The sequence below is a fragment of the Salvelinus alpinus genome, chromosome 17 (genome assembly GCF_045679555.1).
Source record: "Salvelinus alpinus chromosome 17, SLU_Salpinus.1, whole genome shotgun sequence".
NCBI classification, from domain to species: Eukaryota; Metazoa; Chordata; class Actinopteri; order Salmoniformes; family Salmonidae; genus Salvelinus; species Salvelinus alpinus.
In genome coordinates this window covers 17,394,068-17,412,042 of record NC_092102.1, presented here as the reverse complement: position 1 = coordinate 17,412,042, position 17,975 = coordinate 17,394,068, and the positions used below count along the sequence as shown (strand labels likewise).

The window sequence follows — 17,975 nt, the reverse complement described above, 5'->3', positions numbered from 1 at the left end:
TTTCAACCATTTAAAAGCACATGTCAGATTTTCTGCTTATTTATACAACAGATTGGGTTATCATCTAATAGCAGAACCAAATGACCTGGATTGCAGTTGAGATGACATTAAAAGTACATGGCGCAAGTGATCAATGCTGTTCAAGATTCTGGCAGATTATTACAGCACTTGTGAACATCCCCACAGACCTGTGACTGGCCTATGCGTGGTACAGGTAACTGCCAAAATAAACACAAACATAAAGTGTCTTAATAGGGCATTGGGACACCACAACCCAGAACAGCTTCAATGCACCTTGGCAGAGATTCTACAAGTGGCTGGAACTCTATTGGATGGATGTGACACCATTCTTTCATGAAAATTCCATAATTTGGTGTTTTGTTCATGGTGGTGGAAAACACTTTCTCAGGTGCCGATCCAGAATCTCCCAAAATTGTTCAATTGGGTTGAGATCTGGTGACTGAGACACCCCATGGTATATGGTTTACATAGTTTTCATGCTCATCAAACCATTCAGTGACCACTCGTGCCCTGTGGATGGTGCCATTGTCATCCTGTGGGGGCATAGCCATGGGAGCCAAAATAATGGCCTGCCCAGCATTTTTATACATGACTCTTAAGCATGATGGCATATTAATTGCTTAATTAACTCAGGAAGCACACTTACCTTCATTTACTCAAGTGTTTCCATTAGTTTGGCAGTTATCTGTATCTTGAAAATGCATGCTTTATATGATTACATAAGAAGAAATGTAAAGTTACAGTAACCTCAAAATGTGGCCATGGATGTGTTACTAATTTGAATGTTACATTAGTTTGTAAAATGGCCTTAAATTTAGGCTATTTACTGTATTAGAAAAGTAATATTGAATTGTGTTTGGTTGAAAACACAAAATGTCAACATTTGAAGGAGATTTATCTTCTGCTTGGCTAGTTCCATCTGTGTTGACTTAGTCTGGCATTAATTCCAGTTTGTCTACAAATTAATTAATGACTTCGATAGCAACAGTGAATCTATTTACATCTCTCAACAATCATTCTCTAGATAGCGCATTGGTAATAGTGACAAATATCATAGCTAAGCAGCGCTAGGCTTGGTTAAAACCCTGGATGGGAGACTAAAGGGTAGCTGTAGTTCAGGGGTCCTCAAACTTTTGGGCTTGGTGGGCCAAAGTATAATCTGAATGGTGGGCTGAACAAATAGACATAATTTATTTAGAAATATAACAATTTAAACAATCGCTTTTTAGGGTCTTAAAACAATTGCTTTTTTGTAATCATATACATACATTTCAAACATTAACCAAATTGTAGCCATATAACTTGACACCAAACAACACATTCTGATTGCCAGCATTAAAGAAATATTACTTTCTATGTTCATAACGCTAATAACTTGCAAATGTGCAGGGCCCTAGCATTTTGGGGGCCCCATGAAAGATTTTTACCCATCTCAAAGGCAAAACCTTTTAGTGGCCCCTCTATTGGTGGGCAGAGAGAAAAATGTGCTACTTTAAAGTTAATGTCCTGCAATTCGACACACTTTCCTTGGGGCGTGGAGAAAATGTTGCAGTTTTAAATCAGACTTTCTGCAATTATACACATTTTTTCATGGGGCAGAAAGAACAGTTTGCAGTTTTAAAACTAATTGAAAGCAAAACTAATTGAATGCAATTCTACTCATTTTGCCATGGGATGGAGAGAAAATGTAGAAATTTTTATGTGAATTCCCTGCATGTTCTTATGATATCTGTGTGAGAGTGACTAACAAAAATCAATGGGGGCCCATTGGAGGTCAGGGCCCCTGGGCACATGCCTTGGGTGTCCTGTCAGTAACTCGGCCATGATTACAACAACATTTAGATAGCTGGCTAGACTGACTTACCTAGCAATCTATAAAATGTTAGCTGACATGGGCAAATTGATTGACTGTCAGTGACTGACATAACAAGAAGAAAACTATTGAAATTGCACATTTTGTATTCTACTATGGTATCTCTAAACAGTAAGTTGAGACCCCGACTGACTTTGTAAAAAATAAATACATTTTTTTTTAAACTAAAAGAAGCCCCAGTTTGGTCAGCCCTGCTGTAGATAGATTCTCCACTAGGTGCTGCCCAGCCTGTTGTTGATTTTTCCTGATAGTGGACATAACGTTGAAGATCTGACGTTGTTTTAAAGGTACAAATTCAACAGATTTTATACTATGTTGAAATTTGATTACTATGATGACATAATCCTGTGGTTGAAATTTCACCCTCAAAACAACAGTTAATTACTTTTTTCAAATCCCATCTATTTTCCCAAGTAGATTGCACGTCACAATACGTTGCCTCAGGCCTTGCTCTTAGCAGGAGGATCCTCCCGTATGTCCTCTAGATCCACCGTGGTCTCAGGGATGGGGTAGTCTCCTGCCACCAGGAGAGTCTGGTCCATCACATCTGTCACAATGAAACCATGCCCCACCACACCCAAACCCTGGGAGGAGAGCACCTCCACCTGGCCATGCCCCTGTCCCACCCCAACCTGGGGAAAGCCGACCTGGCCATGGGTAAGGCCCACCTCTATCTGGCCTTGGCCTACCACACCTTGGCTCTGGGTTAAGCCTACCTCCAACTGGCCAGGCCCATGCCCCACCACAGCCGGGTTAAAGCCCACCACCATCTGCCCTTGGCTGGACACCACCTCCTCCACCAGGGGCTGGATAATCACCCTGAGGATGTCACTGGCTCCTGGTACAGTTCCAGGTCCAGACACACTGAGTCCAGGTCCAAAGACAGGAAGAGGGACACTGGGTCCAGAGACAGGTGCCAGACCCTCAGGTGTCCCCTTCTCAGTGGGTGGTGTTGGTGAGGGGCTAGTCTCATCCTCCTCCTGCGAACCCTCATCCTTTACTATCAGGTTCCGTAGCTTCCTCTCCCGCGGGTTGTAGTTCTCTGTACGGTTGTGGACCTGAATATGACGTCGTAAGTGGGCCTGGAGGAATAGAGGAGAGACTTCGGTATTCAATTCAAATTTTATACAGCTTCATTTGTCCCCTCAGTGGCTGGGTGAGCATTAAACATGCATGGACATTTGAGGAACCAAGCTAGCACACTGGAAATGCATGGCTTACCTGTCTGGTGAACTTGTAGCCACACTTTTCGCACTCAAACTTCCTCATGCCCTGATGGCGACGCACATGGACGCGGAGCTGCTCGATGGCTGGAGGATTTAACAAACAAGACAATAAGAAAACATACAGTAAACGTGTTTTGCTGCATTTTGTTCAACTAAAGTCAGGATTGAATCTTTTCAGGAAGAAATCTACTGATTAGATTAAAACATAACAGAAAATATTATTTAAACTGAAAAGGTAGTATCATCAGTGATGCCACAATCTCTTGTCAACCATGACAGTTCCTCTCTCACCCTTGAAGGTCTTGCCACATATCTTACAGCAGTGAGGGCGGTCGTCCTGGTGCTTGCTGGCGACATGGCGGAGCATCGGGCCCTTCTCTGTGAAGCGCTGGTTACAGAACTCACAGCTATAAGGCCGCTCTCCCGTGTGGGTGCGATGGTGCTTGTCAAGACTGGCTGGAATGACATACAAACACACACATAGGCATCGGCACAAGCACAATGTTTAAGCGTTGGAATAGGCAGTGTGAGAGCTCACTGGATGTTAATGTGAGAGTTTATGCGTTAGTCTGAGAGACAGAGAGTGTGTTTTAGTCTAGCTAAATGATAACTATGAGACTAAATCATACTGTAGGACCTGTGCAACTATGTTCGTTGTTAGAAATGGGTGTGTCCTGCTATGGTATCTGTAGGGCCTAGAGAGAGGACGGCAGTTCTTACCCTGTGTCCGGAAGGTCTTCCCACAGAGGTGGCACTGATAGGGCTTCTCTCCAGTGTGAACGCGCAGGTGCATGTTGAGGTTGGCCTTCTGGGTAAACGCATGGTTGCAGTACTCACACACAAATGGACGCTCGTTTCTGAGAAAGTGAGACAAACAAACAGGGACATCACATTATTTGATACATTACTTCACATTATACGACAGTAGGCTATATCGGTTAAGTCAAACAGTCTAGCTCCCCCACGGTAACAAACTCCTCACCCACTACCATGCCCAGTCTCGGCCCCACCTGTGAATGGCTTTGATGTGCATCTGCAGGCCGTTTCGGCTGGAGGCTCGATGGCCACACTCTTCACACACAAAGAGCTTCTCGCCTCGATGCTTGGAAGCCTCATGCAGACGCACCTCCGTTTTAGACAGGTAGGCTTTGCTGCACAGAGAGCACTGTGGGAAATATTAAATCACAGGTTAGACGACAATGCAGAAGCAAAAAAGGTTTGAATAGAGGAAAAGGCCGACCAATTAACGCAAAGGAAAGAGAGAAGACTTACTGCATGTGGTTTGGGTGCACCGTGGATTTTGATTTCATGATTTCTCAAATCTTTTTTACGCATAAACTGTTCCGAGCATGACGTACACTGAAATAGATACAAGATCAAGCGATAATATGTCAATATGCGTTTGATACAAAGCACACTAGAGAGAGAAGTCTTCAAATGTAAATTAATGACGCGTTCACCAGGGTTGGGGTCAATTTGGAATATATTAATTCAATTCAAACAATTCATTTTAAATTGGCCACACCCCAAAGGAAGCAGAATTTGAATTGAATTTGAACTGGGGGAAGTATCATTTTATTCAAAGCAATTCAAACTAATTCAACTGAGATGTGAAACATGAGTCTAATTCATTTGACAAATGTTTTATCAAAAGGATATGCCACATAATTAATGCAAAGAATACACATACCATTTTAAATATTAGTTTGATTATTTTTCTTTGACATGAGTTGTTAGATTGTTCCCTTCCATATTGCAGTGTTTGATCTAACGTAATCTGGGAAATGTATTTTTGTTCATATATTTTAAAACAAATTCATGAATATTATAGACAACCTGATCTTAGAATATTTCCAAATCACTGTAATGATTTACAATTGTTTTAGGAGAATGAGTTTTACAAATGGAAATGTTTCAACCTTATGCTACATGGTATTGGTAAACATACAGTACATGATGTCAAAATAATCATTACTATGGTGACGTGTAGAATAAATCATTAGAATTTCATTGAATAAAATTCTACTCCCTTTAATTCAAATTCAATTCAAATGATGCTTCCTGTGGTGTGTGGCCAATTCAAATTCAAGAATTGGGTTGGAATTAAAGAGCAATTCGCAACTCAATTCAGACTTGACACCAACCCTGATGTTCACTGTCCTGTGGGCGTGTTCAAGGGTGTGAGGTGGTAGATGCTGGACCTTATTGGGCATTTCCCCTGTATGGGAGACCGTGTGCAGCCGTAGATCCACCACTCTGTCAAATGACATGGGGCATTGAAGGCAGTTGTGCACCTGTAGTAACAACAAGAATAAACACATACAGTGCATGAGGGAAAATGTAAGGTATTGTGTAATTTAGGGCACACAGTGTCAAAATGTTTTACAACCGAAAACAAAAATAAGCATTTCTTATTGGACAAGTCATGGTAGTCCCTCCCCTTTATGCTCACTTTTCTTCCTTTTGATGACTAGCGGACATGACTTTAGTCCTGCTGATCACTCACCGCTTTGACTTTTTCACCACATTTGCAGTTCCGGGCCTGGTGGTCCATCAGATTCTCCTTCCTGTAGTACCTCTTCCCACACTTAGAGCATGCAAAGGGCTTCTCACCCGTATGACGCCTGGTGAACAGTGGAAGAACATAAATAACACACCAACACCAGTCACTCAATAATACCAGTCTTTTTCATTATTCAGGTCTCTCTTGCAAGATATTTTTATCTCAACAGGACCAACCTTTAAAAACAAAAGATTGTATAATAAAGACAGAATCAATGCAAAGTCAATGCAACGTGATAGCAGTGAGATGCATACCTGTTGTGTACTTTGAGATAGTATTTGCTGAGGAAGGTCTTATTGCAGGTGGGGCACTGAACAGAGCCCTTTTTGGAGCCCTTGGCCACCTCCTCGCTGTTCTCTTTATTGACAGCTTTACCTGGTCCCTTACGTCTGCCTTTGGGGCTGGAGGTGGTAGTCGGTAGGGCATGGGGCACATACTCTTCATCAGTGTCCTCATCCACCCCCTCCATCAAACCATCATCATCGTCATCATCATCATGAGGCTGCAAATGAGAATTAGCTTTATAGCTAACATCTGGTACAATGCCAGTGACCATGTCTGTTACCTGTGAAATAAACAAACACAATGAATCATCATCTCTGTTGTCATTCATCACATCTTCTGGCCCATCCACCTGTAACTGGGAGACACAATATTTCATGCATTATCCATCATATTGTAGTTATAGCCTAAGCACTTGCAGTAAGGTATAGGCCTACTGCAGGGGTCGGCAACAGGCAGCCCGCGGGCCAAAACCGGTTTATGAGTGATTTTCTTTGGCCCCGCCAAAGTTTTTAGTAAATTATTATTATAAAAAAGTTTTGGGGGGAAAACACCAGGAATTCAGCTAAAAAATATATCTAATTTAGGAAATCTGTTCCCAAGTATTCCCATGAATAAAAAAAAAGAGACATGATTGTGTCTTAACAGAAATAAGGTATGAAATTATTTTCAAATACAATCTATTTTTGGGCATAGTTGTGGCCAATTTGCAGTGTACAAATTCTTAGAAATATGTTCCGGCCCCCCGACCATTTGCTCTGACAAAAATCATCCGGCGGCTAAATCTAGTTGCCTATCCCTGGCCTACTTTATAGTTCTAGTATAAAATCTACAAATCTGTAGGAACATATCCTCCTAATCTATTCTTACGTTAACACTTTAGGATAAGGTTACGTATTCTAGCCTACCTCTGTTGTATCTGTAGGCTGAGGGAGGCTTTGTCCCTCGTCCTCAGCCCCATCACTTCTATCCATTAGGCTGATAACTAGTTGTGGTGTTCCCCTGCTGGTGGTCCCCTGGGGCAGGAGCTGCGGCCTGGGGCCCTCTCCAAGCAGCCTTCTGGAGACCTTCACCTTACGCCCAGAGCGAGTTGTGGTGGCGGTTGCTTCTGGAGGATCCTTCTTACTTAAGCCGCTACTAGGGGTTTGGGATTTTTTGGGCCTCCCTCTTTTTGGGGGGGGCCTCCCCCTTTTTAGGGGGGGCCTGCCCCTTTTTAGGGGGACCTTGGTTTCAGTAGAAGTTACAGGTGAGATTAGGCCATCATCTTCACCCAGAAGATCTGCAGACTGAGGTTCTTCTGGAGAGACTGTCCCTTCTGTGGCGAACTGCTGACACAGGGCGAGCGCATCTGGTACACATAGGCTGTCTGCAGCCTGTTGCACATTGTCCAGATTCAGAGAGTCAAGCTTCAACTTCCCTGTGTAGAAAAAGTCGAGAAGTAGTTCCAGGCCGTCAGTGGGGCACTCCTTTGGGAGGGAGACCTTCTTAACCATGGTAGTGGTTGGCTCAGATTCCTGGAAAAGCTTACTAAAACAGGCCAGGATGTTGCGATGGGCATTGTATGCCCTCCCATCTCCTCCTACAGTCAGCTTGGCATCACAGAACCAGCCAAGACCCCTCTGCTCATTCAGAAAAGACAACACCCGTTGGGCATGGGTGCTGCTCACCTGTGTAAGCATCTCTCACCCTTGACAGTAGATTGCTGCTTCTCAAGGGACACTGGATTCAGTGTCATGGAGTTGCTTGAAAGAGTCCGAAAACAGATGACAGTTGAAGAAATTAATAGAAAATAGGCTACTGTCTGTAACTTCTATTAATATCATTAGGCTATTAGTATTCTTGCAATCTTAAGTCTTAAGTCTTATCTACAGCATCATCAGTCATTTGTCATGCATAGTCCAGACTTCAGATGCATTATTAGCTAGATATTCACTTAAACCTGGTATGGGACATTTGCACAAGGGGTTGAGTAGTACTAAATATGTCAACACATATGAGATAATAATACTGAAATAAATATAATTAGTTTAAGATTAGACAATGTATTACCCAGACATTTTTAGTAGGTAGGCCCCTAACTAGCTACGCACCTCGACGTTTCCGACATTATACAGACGCTCCCTAAGCGTTCATCTGTCCAGTAGAAACAACAGAGACGCGGTTTACCTTTGCAGGATGCTGGCAATCGTGTCACTGCTATCGGTTGTTGGAATGGTGCATTGCATTTAATATAATTTATAAACAGTTATTTTGACTAACGTATCAGGAACATGTATTGCGTTATGTCTCGTCCAGGCCAGGCGGTAGGGACCGGATGTGACGGTTAGGCTAGCATCATGCAAGCGAGCTAGCTAACCATAAATACACGCTTTGCAATTGAATGGTGGGTAGCATGTTAACATCACGTTCAGATTACACGATTGTGTAGTTATATAATTGCATTATTTGGGGATCGACTAAATAATGACATTTCGAGCTAATGTTCTCTTTGGTGGATGCATGGTTAGCTGTCTACGCTAGCAGCTAGCTACGCGAACAACTGAGCATGCGTGAACTCCGTGAAGGTATTTACTGTCCATCGTATTTTATCGATAACCTCACCCCCCAAAAAAAATTATTGGGCAGTATAGCCTGAGCTACAGTTAATATTTTGTATCCAGGTTGCGTTAATTGAATAAATGCCTATTTTAGGTATCTGTAACTAATATAAGGTAGGTAACTGCAAAATGAGCTTGCTAACTTTGAAGCAAACGCTGTAAACGTCGCTGTGGGATACCGGTTGGCCAATTATTACTCAGGATGGCGTCTGGCTGGCTCACATGGTGAAACCACTACGCTATCTAGCTAACAGTATACTGTAGCAACACGATTTTTATTCGTTCGCTATAGAGGTTCTCCAAGCATATTTTTGAGAAGCTACGGGGGGGTACTGTTTGGTATCCAACCTTCGTCTTGCCGATCGTGGTATATGCTCTCCAATACAACACCAGTAACGTTTTTTGGCTAACTAACTAATGTAACAAAAGCTATCTTAGCTAGCTAACCAGAAATATATTGACATCACTGTAGTATTGGGCAGCAACTGTGTTCATTCACCTTAGCGAAGAGAAGTTCAATTTGTTACTACTAGTAGTTAGGTGAGCTGGGTTAGCTAGCTACAGATAACTTACCTAGCTAACGTTTTATCTATTTACACCAACGTTAGCTAGCTAACAACAATCAATCTTAACTTGCCTGCTAGTATAGTATGTACAGATAGCTAGATCGATGCTTGCCCATTGCATTAGTCGTGTTCATTTTGTACAATTCTCTCTCCAGGGTTTCCCACCTTACATCTTACTTGCAAAGGGAAAGCCATAAGAAACCATGAAAGCGCACAAATCTCTCCCCAAAACCAAGCAGACGTCCAAGAGGCAACAATGTAATGGCAAGTGGTTCAAGCCCAAAAGAATTCCCAAAAACTCAGACTCTTCAAACCTCAGCCCAAGCACAGCCATGGCCAAGCTCGAGCACCACGCATCTAACCTTAGAAAGGACAAGCCTAACCTGAAGAGACTGAAGAAGGCGGCCAAGGCTGTGTCCTTCAGACAGGTCAAGACTCCGGCTGCCACGGAGAGGACCCCCACTCGTCACCTGACCAACGGGGGAGCAGGTGGACCAGAGCAGGGCAGTGACTCAGACGAGTCCCAGGACTGGAGCTCCTTTGCCAAGTCTGTTCTACATCAAAATGGTGGTGGAGAGAGTATGGAGGGCCAGGAGAGTTGTGTCTCAGCCAAAGCTGCGCCTGGCAGGATAGAGGAGGAGGCTTTTGTTCACTGTGCAGAGCGAGACTACATCCATAATCGCACAGTGCTGGTCATGCAACAGGGTCAGGTACTTGCGCAGTATTTTCAGCTACACTTTTTACTTTTCAGTGGCAACTACACTCCCCGCTATAAGCTACTTCCTGTGTGCTTTCACTAATGCCTCCTGCTACGGTTTTGTCTCTTATAAATGGTATTATTAATTTTGTCCATGCTGTGTGGATTAAAGTTATTCTAAGTCACCCTGATTTCTTTCTCCTGCAGACCCTGTGTTTTAGAGGGAAGTGCCTTCTGTCATGTCTGTACGGTCGGGTGGAGGTGCATGGTTTCACACTTGAGGAGGGTCAGCAGTCCTACCCACTGTTTTCCCCTTCCTCACATTGCCCCCTCACCGTCACAGCACTGGGGGATTCCCCTAACCCCAGCAAGACCAAGAAAGCGGGCCGTCTAGAGGCCAAAGCCATTGTCCGCAAGTACCTCTCTACAGGTAAGGATAGCCTTTGAATGAGACCATCCCCCCCTTTAAATAATTTGCATGACACTATCCTCAGCTGCCTTCTTTGAGTGATTTGTTTCCAGTTATAGGCATAGTTAGATCACCCTTGAGGGAGTAAATTGTTGGTTTGAGTTTGAAGAAACCTTACAAACAAGCAGCATTTAATCTTTATTTTCTGTGTTCTGTTTAGAGTCACGTAATAGGTTGTTGAGCGAAGTAGATTCAGACTCCTGTGTGATCCTGCTGGAGCCCCTGGACACCCCTCTGACGCGGTTCCTCACCAGTTTCCCAGACCTCAAAGAGCTGTTTGGACTCAGTTCGGTGGGTTGACTGATAATCCTATGTTGTCATCTATCTACAGCATGTTACTACTGGCCTTTTCATACAAACTTTTATTGTACCGACCTCTTCTTTGTAGAGTTACTGTAAAGCATGTTTTGACAACTACTGATGTAAAAATGGCTTTATAAATACATTTGATTTATTTGAATGATAGAGGGACATCCGAGACAGTTCAGCTATGCTGGACACTCCGCTCTCTGGCCTTGGCATAACCCCACTGCGGAAAACAGCCGGAGGCATGGTTATGTCACAGACCTACAGGGAGGCTCTCAACGGCCTGGTTAACGCATGTGCAGGTAAACACACACACAGCCCTGCTATCTTAAAGATGAACCCCAAAAAATGACTTATTTGGTTGAAAAAGATCTACGTGGCATCAGTATTATTTAGAAACACTTATTCTAGTGCCAACATTGACTACAAAGTGTAAATACTGACTTTATAACCAAAAGTATACTATCTTCCAAAAGGGAGATTTGTGACATTTAGGGGAAACTATTACACTCCTAAGTCCTTGGATATTTGAGAGTTGTTTTTTGATTTCAATCATGCCCAGTCTTGCCCACTAACACGGGATGGTAATGCCTAGGGAGTATTGTCATGTACGGTGAACCGGTTGCGCCAAGTGCGCTCTATCCAATTGTAGCAGCAGAATCAACCTACAGTAAACCCATTAGCATGCAGCGCCTCGGACTTGTTTACATGAGACAACAATACATAAATCGTTGCCAATGTTATGTTGAAAGAACGAGACTTGGTGTTTATCAAGGTCTTGGGTTTTTTCCAACTCAAACATCCTCACATTCGTGAGCTAATGTTAGCATCACAAACACAACTGTCATCAAAGACACTGATACCAGAGAAGGTACAGAAAACAGGAAATCCTCTGAGCTTGGTATTCTTGACCAATCACGTTCATATGCTGTGTCACCAGGCCGCGTTCAGCAGGACACAATCTTTGGGAACGTTCAAATTGAAATATGTACTATAGAACAAAACATACCTCTGACATGTAGACCAAGCAATCATGAATGTGGCCCAGGTTGCTAAGCCATTCGTCACATGTACGGTGGCTGTTTGGGATATTTCAAGTAAACGACACGCAACGGTAGAGCATGAGAACATAATACACCCACTTCAAACTCTCATTGCTTCTAGCATTTCTTAATGAGGATGTGGAGAAGTGAGGTGACATGAGTGAGTTCAGCCCCTCTTTAACATGACAAACAGGCCCCCTTCAGTTCTTTTCAATAGACAAGTATGTCATGTTTCTGTTGTATTCCACATGATGGAGACTGAGATATTTCAACCTGATGACCTATGGACTGTTTTTGTTCTTTGTCTACAGAGGAGCTAGATGGCTGTCCAGTTATTCTTGTATGTGGTGCCAAGAATGTTGGAAAGTCCACCTTCAACCGTCACCTCATCAATACCTTACTTAACCAGTGAGTAGTGTGTTGTTGATTTATGTTTGTTTGGTTGGAAGGTTCTTCAGTGATGCAATGCTTATAGCAATAACCCTCCCTGTGTGTCTGTGTGTGCAGCACTGCAAGTGTAGAATACCTGGAGTGTGACCTGGGCCAGACAGAGTTCACTCCTTCAGGTTGTCTCTCCCTGTCTACTGTCAGAGAGCCACTGCTGGGTATGTATCGTAACTGTTTCCTTTACAATCATGTGTACAATACATTTTAGTGCAGTGAGTGAGTTTTCCTTACACATGGCAAATACACTGCAACTACCTGTATTTCCCAATATTTTCAAAGGTCCTATAAACGTTTGGGGTCTTAACTAATCCAAACTAAGCCTGGTCTGTCTGTCATGTTGTTTCCAGGTCCCCCCTTTACACACCAGTGGGCCCCAGAGCACATGATCTTCTATGGCCAGTCGTCCTGTGAAACAGACCTGGACCGCTATCTTGAGTCCCTCAAGTCCCTGTGGCGCTTGTACAACCGAGAGACGCCCATCGTCATCAACACCATGGGCTGGGTCAAAGGTCAGTAGCACAGTATTCTTGGCAACCTGGGGGCAAAATTAGTCTCAAATGCCATGTTCATGTATAGCCCAATCTTTAATTAGAGGGGAAAGCAAGCACACATTTTAACAGAAATAATGCATAGTAATTCATACTTGTATTATTTACAAATGTTTTTCATACTGCCATTTAAACATGTGCCTGCTTCTTCAGGTTTTGGCTTTCAGTTGTTGGTGGACATCATTCGCCTCTTCTCCATTTCTCACGTGGTGCAGCTCAGTAGTGGGGATAAAGTCATGTGCCCCCAACTCACCCCTGAGTTCCTGAGGTCATCCCACGGCTGGCAGACACACCCTCCTGTCCAGTCAGCTTTGGGGGAGGACAACTCTGGAACTCATCCTGCCCAGCGGAGTTACACTCTATTCCGTATTCACTCAGAGTTTGAAGGAGCAGGGCGCCCGGGCGAAATGTAAGAGTCCTAACAACACAACAGCTTTCTTGGTTGCCATGGATATAATTTTTTTTGCTGATGGAAGATACTTGCCCTTTACTTGTAGAGAAAAGACAAACCCACCCTGCACTTCTTGCCAGGAACACTTGTCCATTAAGCTGAGCCTTCGTCTGCCCTACTTCTCTGACTTCCTCTCTCTCTCCTCTGCTGTGTGTGTGTTATTCTTCCAAAGGAGACACCAGCGCAGCAACGAGCAGCGTGACCTGGCTCTGCTGGGCTACTTCAGCCAGCTGCAGTCCCCTGAACCAGGCCCTGTCAGACCCCTACACTGCTTCACCCCCTACCAGGTAAGAAATCATCATCACTTTTTGAAGAAGAATGTTGCCACAATCTGAAGCTTTGATGCAACCTATTCTGAAGTGTCCTGTTCTGCCAGCCTGCATGCGTGTGCCAAATCATGTTTATTTATGATAAGCATAGGATTCAAGTCTGTTTTTATTGTTAAATGCTAATGCCACTACGTCTATCTCTTGTCCTCTCCCTGCAGGTTCCCCATTCAGCAGTGGCTGTGGGTGTGACACACTGCGAGGTGGCACCAACTCATGTGCTCTACACTGCCAATGCCAGTCTGGTGGGGCTGTGCTGTCTGAATGAGAAGGTATCAGGCAGGGGAAGCCCAGTACTGCTCTCCCAAACCCCTGTCTGTCCCTGTGTGGGCTTTGGTACGCGTATATACACAATATTAACCATAAACACATTCTCTTTCAGTCTTCTGATGTGTGGTAACAACAGTAATACATGTATATCAAACCTAGAACAATAACTAAGTTTGGCATCTCCACATGGATGACTACCTCTTGGATGGATGACAAGCTGGTGAGAGCAATCTATTAAGTAGTGTTTCTCTCTGTTCCGCAGGTGTCCTTCGAGGTGTGGACATGGCACGGGGCCTGTACTTCCTTGTTACACCTGTAGCTCCCTCCATCCTCCGTCAGGTCAACTGTCTTCTGCTGGGGGCTGTCACACTGCCCAACACCCTCCTCACAGGCCAGGTAAGATGAGATGATACCTCCCACACACTAAGCACTCCACCGACATACTCTCTGCTCCTTAAACCTGTTCAATGTCTTTGTTTGACTTTCACACTTGAATATCAACTATAATAAAACTGCCCCAAACTATTCAATTTTTTTTCGGACTGATTTGTTGTCCTGTTCCTCCATCGGTGTAAGCTTTTACCTATCAAAGTATTTTGGTTCAGTCACTCATGCTTGCGTCATCTTAGTCCATATTCTCTTTCTGTTACAGACGGGAATTCTGGGAGATCCTCCCTACGTCACAATGGACTACAGCTTTGAGCTAACCGGGGCCGGCAAGCTTCACGCCTTCAAGGGGCTTACAAGACCTGGCCAGATGAAAAACGCAAAGTGATTGTTTTTGTTTTTATGGTTTCACAGCAAGAAATCTGAATCTTTTTTATTTTTTTGCCTTGGTGTTTAAAGTCAATAAACAAGGCCAGAGTTAAGGTCGTTGAATGTACAGAAGAGAAGGTTCAGGAGACGGTGTACCGTAGAGTTGGGGTGAGTGACTCGAGGCATACTCACACTCCAGATCAGAGTGCTGAAGATGGCCCAGGCTGTGGAGGTCAACTCCCTCTTGTAGGCGTCAATTGGGTTTACCTTGGTCTACAATCATGAGAGAATTTTTTTTGGGGGGGGGTTGCTGTATTCAATAGTTTAGGATGTTTGAATGTGTTTCTATCACAAGGATAATATCTAGACATGCAGTTAAACCTCTGTCTGCATCTGAAATGGCACTGTATTCCCTAGCGCACTGGTCAAAAGTAGTGCGCTATATAAGGAAGAGGGTGCCATTTGGGACACATACTGGGTTTAATGTCTATTTCTCGTGGGTCACATTCCAAAGCCAAGATGTAAACAAATTGATATACTTTTTGTTGTTGAAAATGTGAGCTTTTCTTGTCACTGTCAGAACTTTCTAAATCTTTCTAAATCTAAATCTTTGGTCTTTTTAAGTGGCCCATCATGACATGTCCCTAGCAGATGTGATATCATGGTTAAATGTTCAAAGTTCCATGTCATAATATACAGTACCAGTCAAAAGTTTGGACACACCTACTCATTCAAGAATTTATCTTTGTTTACTATTTTCTACATTGTAAAATAATAGGGAAGACAAACTATGAAATTACACATATGGAATCATGTCGTAAAAAAAGTGTTAAACAAATCAAAATATAAGTAGCCACCCTTTGCCTTGATGACAGCTTTGCGCAGTCTTGGCATTCTCTCAACCAGCTTCGCCTGGAATGTTTTTCCAACAGTTTTGAAGGAGTTCCTACATATGCTGATGACTTGTTGGCTGCTTTTCCTTCACTCTGCGGTCCAACTCATCCCAAACCATATCAATTGGGTTGAGGTCGGGTGATTGTGGAGGCCAAGTCATCTGATGCAACACTCTATCACTCCTTGGTCAAATAGCTCTTACACAACCTGGAGGTGTGTTGGGTCATTGTCCTGTTGAAAAACAAATGATAGTCCCACTAAGAGCAAACCAGATGGGATGGCGTATCACTGTGGTAGCCATGCTGGTTAAGTGTGCCTTGAATTCTAAATAAATCACTGACAGTGTCACCAGCAAAGCACCACCACGCCATGCTTCACGGTGGGAACCACACATGCAGAGATCATCCGTTCACCTATTCTGCGTCTCACAAAGACACGGCAGCTGGAACTAAAAATCTCACATTTAGACTCATCAGACCAAAGGACAGATTTCCACCGGTCTAATGTCCATTGTTTGTGTTTCTTGGCCCAAGCAAGTCTCTTCTTATTGGTGTTCTTTAGTAGTGGTTTCTATGCAGCAATTCGACCATGAATAGTGGATGTTGAGATGTGTTTGTAACTTGAACTCTGTGAAGCATTTGTTTGGACTGCAATCTGAGGTTGTTAACGCTAATGATCCTCTGCAGCAGAGGTAACTCTGGGTCTTCCTTTCCTGTGGCGGTCCTCATGAGAGCCAGTTTCATCATAGCGCTTGATGGTGTTTGCGACTGCACTTAAAGAAACTTCTTGAAATTTTGCGAATTGACTGACCTCCATGTCTAATTAATGATGGACTGTCGTTTCTCTTTGCTTTGAGCTGTTCTTGTAATCATATGAACTTGGTATTTTACCATGTAGGGCTATTTTCTGTATACCATCCCTAACTTGTCACAACACAACTGATTGTCTCAAATACAATAACTTTTAAGGCACACCTGTTAATTGAAATGCATTCCAGGTGACTACCTCATGAAGCTGGTTGAGAGAATGCCAAGATTGTGACAAAGCTGACATCAGGGCAAAGGGTGGCTACTTTGAAGAATCTCAAGTAGAACACTTTTTCGGTTACTACATGATTCCATATGTGTTATTTCATAGTTTTGATGTCTTCACTATTTTTCCACAATGCGGAATGTATATTGTCTTCGAAAAGAGGTTGTACATTTTGGCCATTTTACAGATTAAGATTCACTCTACAAGTGATATTAATGAAAAGCCTGGATGGAGTAGGACATGAAAGTGCTTGCAGGGGTATTCTCTGACAATGAAAACCATTAAAACAAAAGAAAACAATGTCACTTGCTCAACAATCTGTCTATAGAGCTATTGGATAACACCTGTCAAAAATATTCCAGAGCATCAAAAAAAGGAGAAACCTGTACACACATTGTAGTTCACTACGAATTGTTACAGTTTTCCGTCCATGTTTTATCAAATGTTTTTTTTTACCATAGTAGTGGATGTAGATGCGTCAAGTAACGTCTTTGTTACATTTCTGAGAGTACTGGATTACTGAACATTGATTTACCTATTTATTCATCTAACCTTGGGACAAAATATGAACTATGGCATTGATGGTGCGATAAAGGACAGAGTGGAAATGAGAACTACAGGCAAGAACTGTTACTGGTCCGTTATTCTTTTTTTCCCATTTTGTTTCTCTCTTTCTCTTTTATCCCTCCTGTTCCATCAGGAGTTTTGTTTGACAGAAGTTGGTAATAGTAGGCCTAAATAAAACTTCCTTTAAGTTCTTTGTTACTTGGGTGTAGGATTTTTTTGTGTCCTGAAAAGGGCAGTGATTTACAGGTTCACGTTTTTTTCCTCAAACTTTTTTTTGGGGGGGGGTATACATTTCAAGTAACAAAAACATTCGTACCAGAGTGGATCATACAGTTAAAGGGGATAAGAAGTCACACAAGTATTACGAGGTGTTGTCTTTGTGTCCTGAAGAGGGAAGTGTTGTTCAGTTTTATTTTTCTAATGTATCAACCTTAAACTCACAGTCCTAGGAGATTTTATGGGAAGCCACACGAGAGTATTATGAGTGTATAGACACAGTTTAGGAGCCTAATGACAAACACACAGATTGAGTGAACCCAATCATTTCAAGTGATTAGACAGGTGGGACTCTAAATTAGTCTCTCACCCTCTACACGTATGCATGCATGTCTCTTTACAAGGAAGGCTCTTGTCTGATATGGTTTGCTGGTCATTGATTGTTTTGACTTGGAAGAGAGAACAAGGACTCATTGTGAGCATACTCTACATTCACATACAACTGTGGAGACTTGCTAATTTGTTGTGGGCCATTTATATAATCTCCCTATTTCCCACCTTGCTTTGCTTTGTTTACCATTTCCCTCCCCTTTGTTGGGGAGGGGAGCATACAAACAACTGGAGCTGCATTGTGGTCACGTAATTCTTTTAGCTTTGTCAGGGCAGACATCTTTCCTGAGAGTCCCATGCAACCCAATGAGAGATCTCCCAAGTTGGAGGTCCCACTCAAGACAGTCCAAATAGAGCCTAAAGCCTGGGAATAAACACATAGGATTTATCTGATGAAATCCGCTGCTCACACTGTAGTAGACTAAACCATTGGGC

The 17,975-nt window shown here is 43.1% G+C and overlaps 2 protein-coding genes across 11 annotated transcripts; one reads left to right on the top strand and one right to left on the bottom strand.

Annotated features, from left to right (window-relative positions):
- Positions 1–1,188: 1,188 nt before the first annotated feature.
- On the bottom strand, positions 1,189–8,268 carry LOC139542339 (telomere zinc finger-associated protein-like). 3 transcript variants are annotated; one of them, XM_071347635.1, is made up of 11 exons: positions 8,132–8,268; positions 6,874–7,707; positions 5,938–6,248; positions 5,627–5,744; positions 5,265–5,414; positions 4,393–4,479; positions 4,131–4,285; positions 3,841–3,977; positions 3,412–3,576; positions 3,116–3,204; positions 1,189–2,976 (listed from the first exon to the last, which is right to left on the bottom strand). In XM_071347635.1, exons 2-11 carry the CDS (start codon positions 7,642–7,644, stop codon positions 2,335–2,337), a joined length of 2,625 nt encoding a protein of 874 aa, XP_071203736.1. In that variant the 5' UTR covers positions 7,645–7,707; positions 8,132–8,268; the 3' UTR covers positions 1,189–2,334. The 3 variants fall into 3 exon arrangements, with proteins under 3 accessions (XP_071203736.1, XP_071203735.1, XP_071203738.1); XM_071347634.1 differs by having other exon boundaries at positions 8,056–8,155; XM_071347637.1 differs by lacking the exon at positions 8,132–8,268 and having other exon boundaries at positions 5,322–5,414; positions 6,874–8,073.
- Positions 8,156–17,132, top strand: nol9 (nucleolar protein 9). 8 transcript variants are annotated; one of them, XM_071347644.1, is made up of 13 exons: positions 8,156–8,179; positions 9,284–9,838; positions 10,033–10,255; positions 10,455–10,585; positions 10,761–10,902; positions 11,955–12,051; positions 12,151–12,248; positions 12,438–12,599; positions 12,792–13,047; positions 13,262–13,376; positions 13,577–13,751; positions 13,948–14,081; positions 14,338–17,132. In XM_071347644.1, exons 2-13 carry the CDS (start codon positions 9,332–9,334, stop codon positions 14,458–14,460), a joined length of 2,163 nt encoding a protein of 720 aa, XP_071203745.1. In that variant the 5' UTR covers positions 8,156–8,179; positions 9,284–9,331; the 3' UTR covers positions 14,461–17,132. The 8 variants fall into 8 exon arrangements, with proteins under 8 accessions (XP_071203745.1, XP_071203740.1, XP_071203744.1 ...); XM_071347639.1 differs by lacking the exon at positions 8,156–8,179 and adding an exon at positions 8,218–8,348; XM_071347643.1 differs by lacking the exon at positions 8,156–8,179 and adding an exon at positions 8,393–8,529.
- Positions 17,133–17,975: the final 843 nt, after the last annotated feature.

Excerpts from the sequence above, each read along its gene's own strand:
- LOC139542339 (XM_071347635.1), bottom strand. The coding sequence starts at position 7,644 with ATGCTTACACAGGTGAGCAGCACCCATGCCCAACGGGTGTTGTCTTTT. Across the intron at positions 5,415-5,626 it reads GTGGTGAAAAAGTCAAAGCG|GTGCACAACTGCCTTCAATG; the intron begins GTGAGTGATCAG and ends TTGTTACTACAG. Across the intron at positions 3,205-3,411 it reads ATGTGGCAAGACCTTCAAGG|CCATCGAGCAGCTCCGCGTC; the intron begins GTGAGAGAGGAA and ends TAAATCCTCCAG.
- nol9 (XM_071347644.1), top strand. The coding sequence starts at position 9,332 with ATGAAAGCGCACAAATCTCTCCCCAAAACCAAGCAGACGTCCAAGAGG. Across the intron at positions 12,052-12,150 it reads ATCAATACCTTACTTAACCA|CACTGCAAGTGTAGAATACC; the intron begins GTGAGTAGTGTG and ends CTGTGTGTGCAG. Across the intron at positions 12,600-12,791 it reads CACCATGGGCTGGGTCAAAG|GTTTTGGCTTTCAGTTGTTG; the intron begins GTCAGTAGCACA and ends CTGCTTCTTCAG.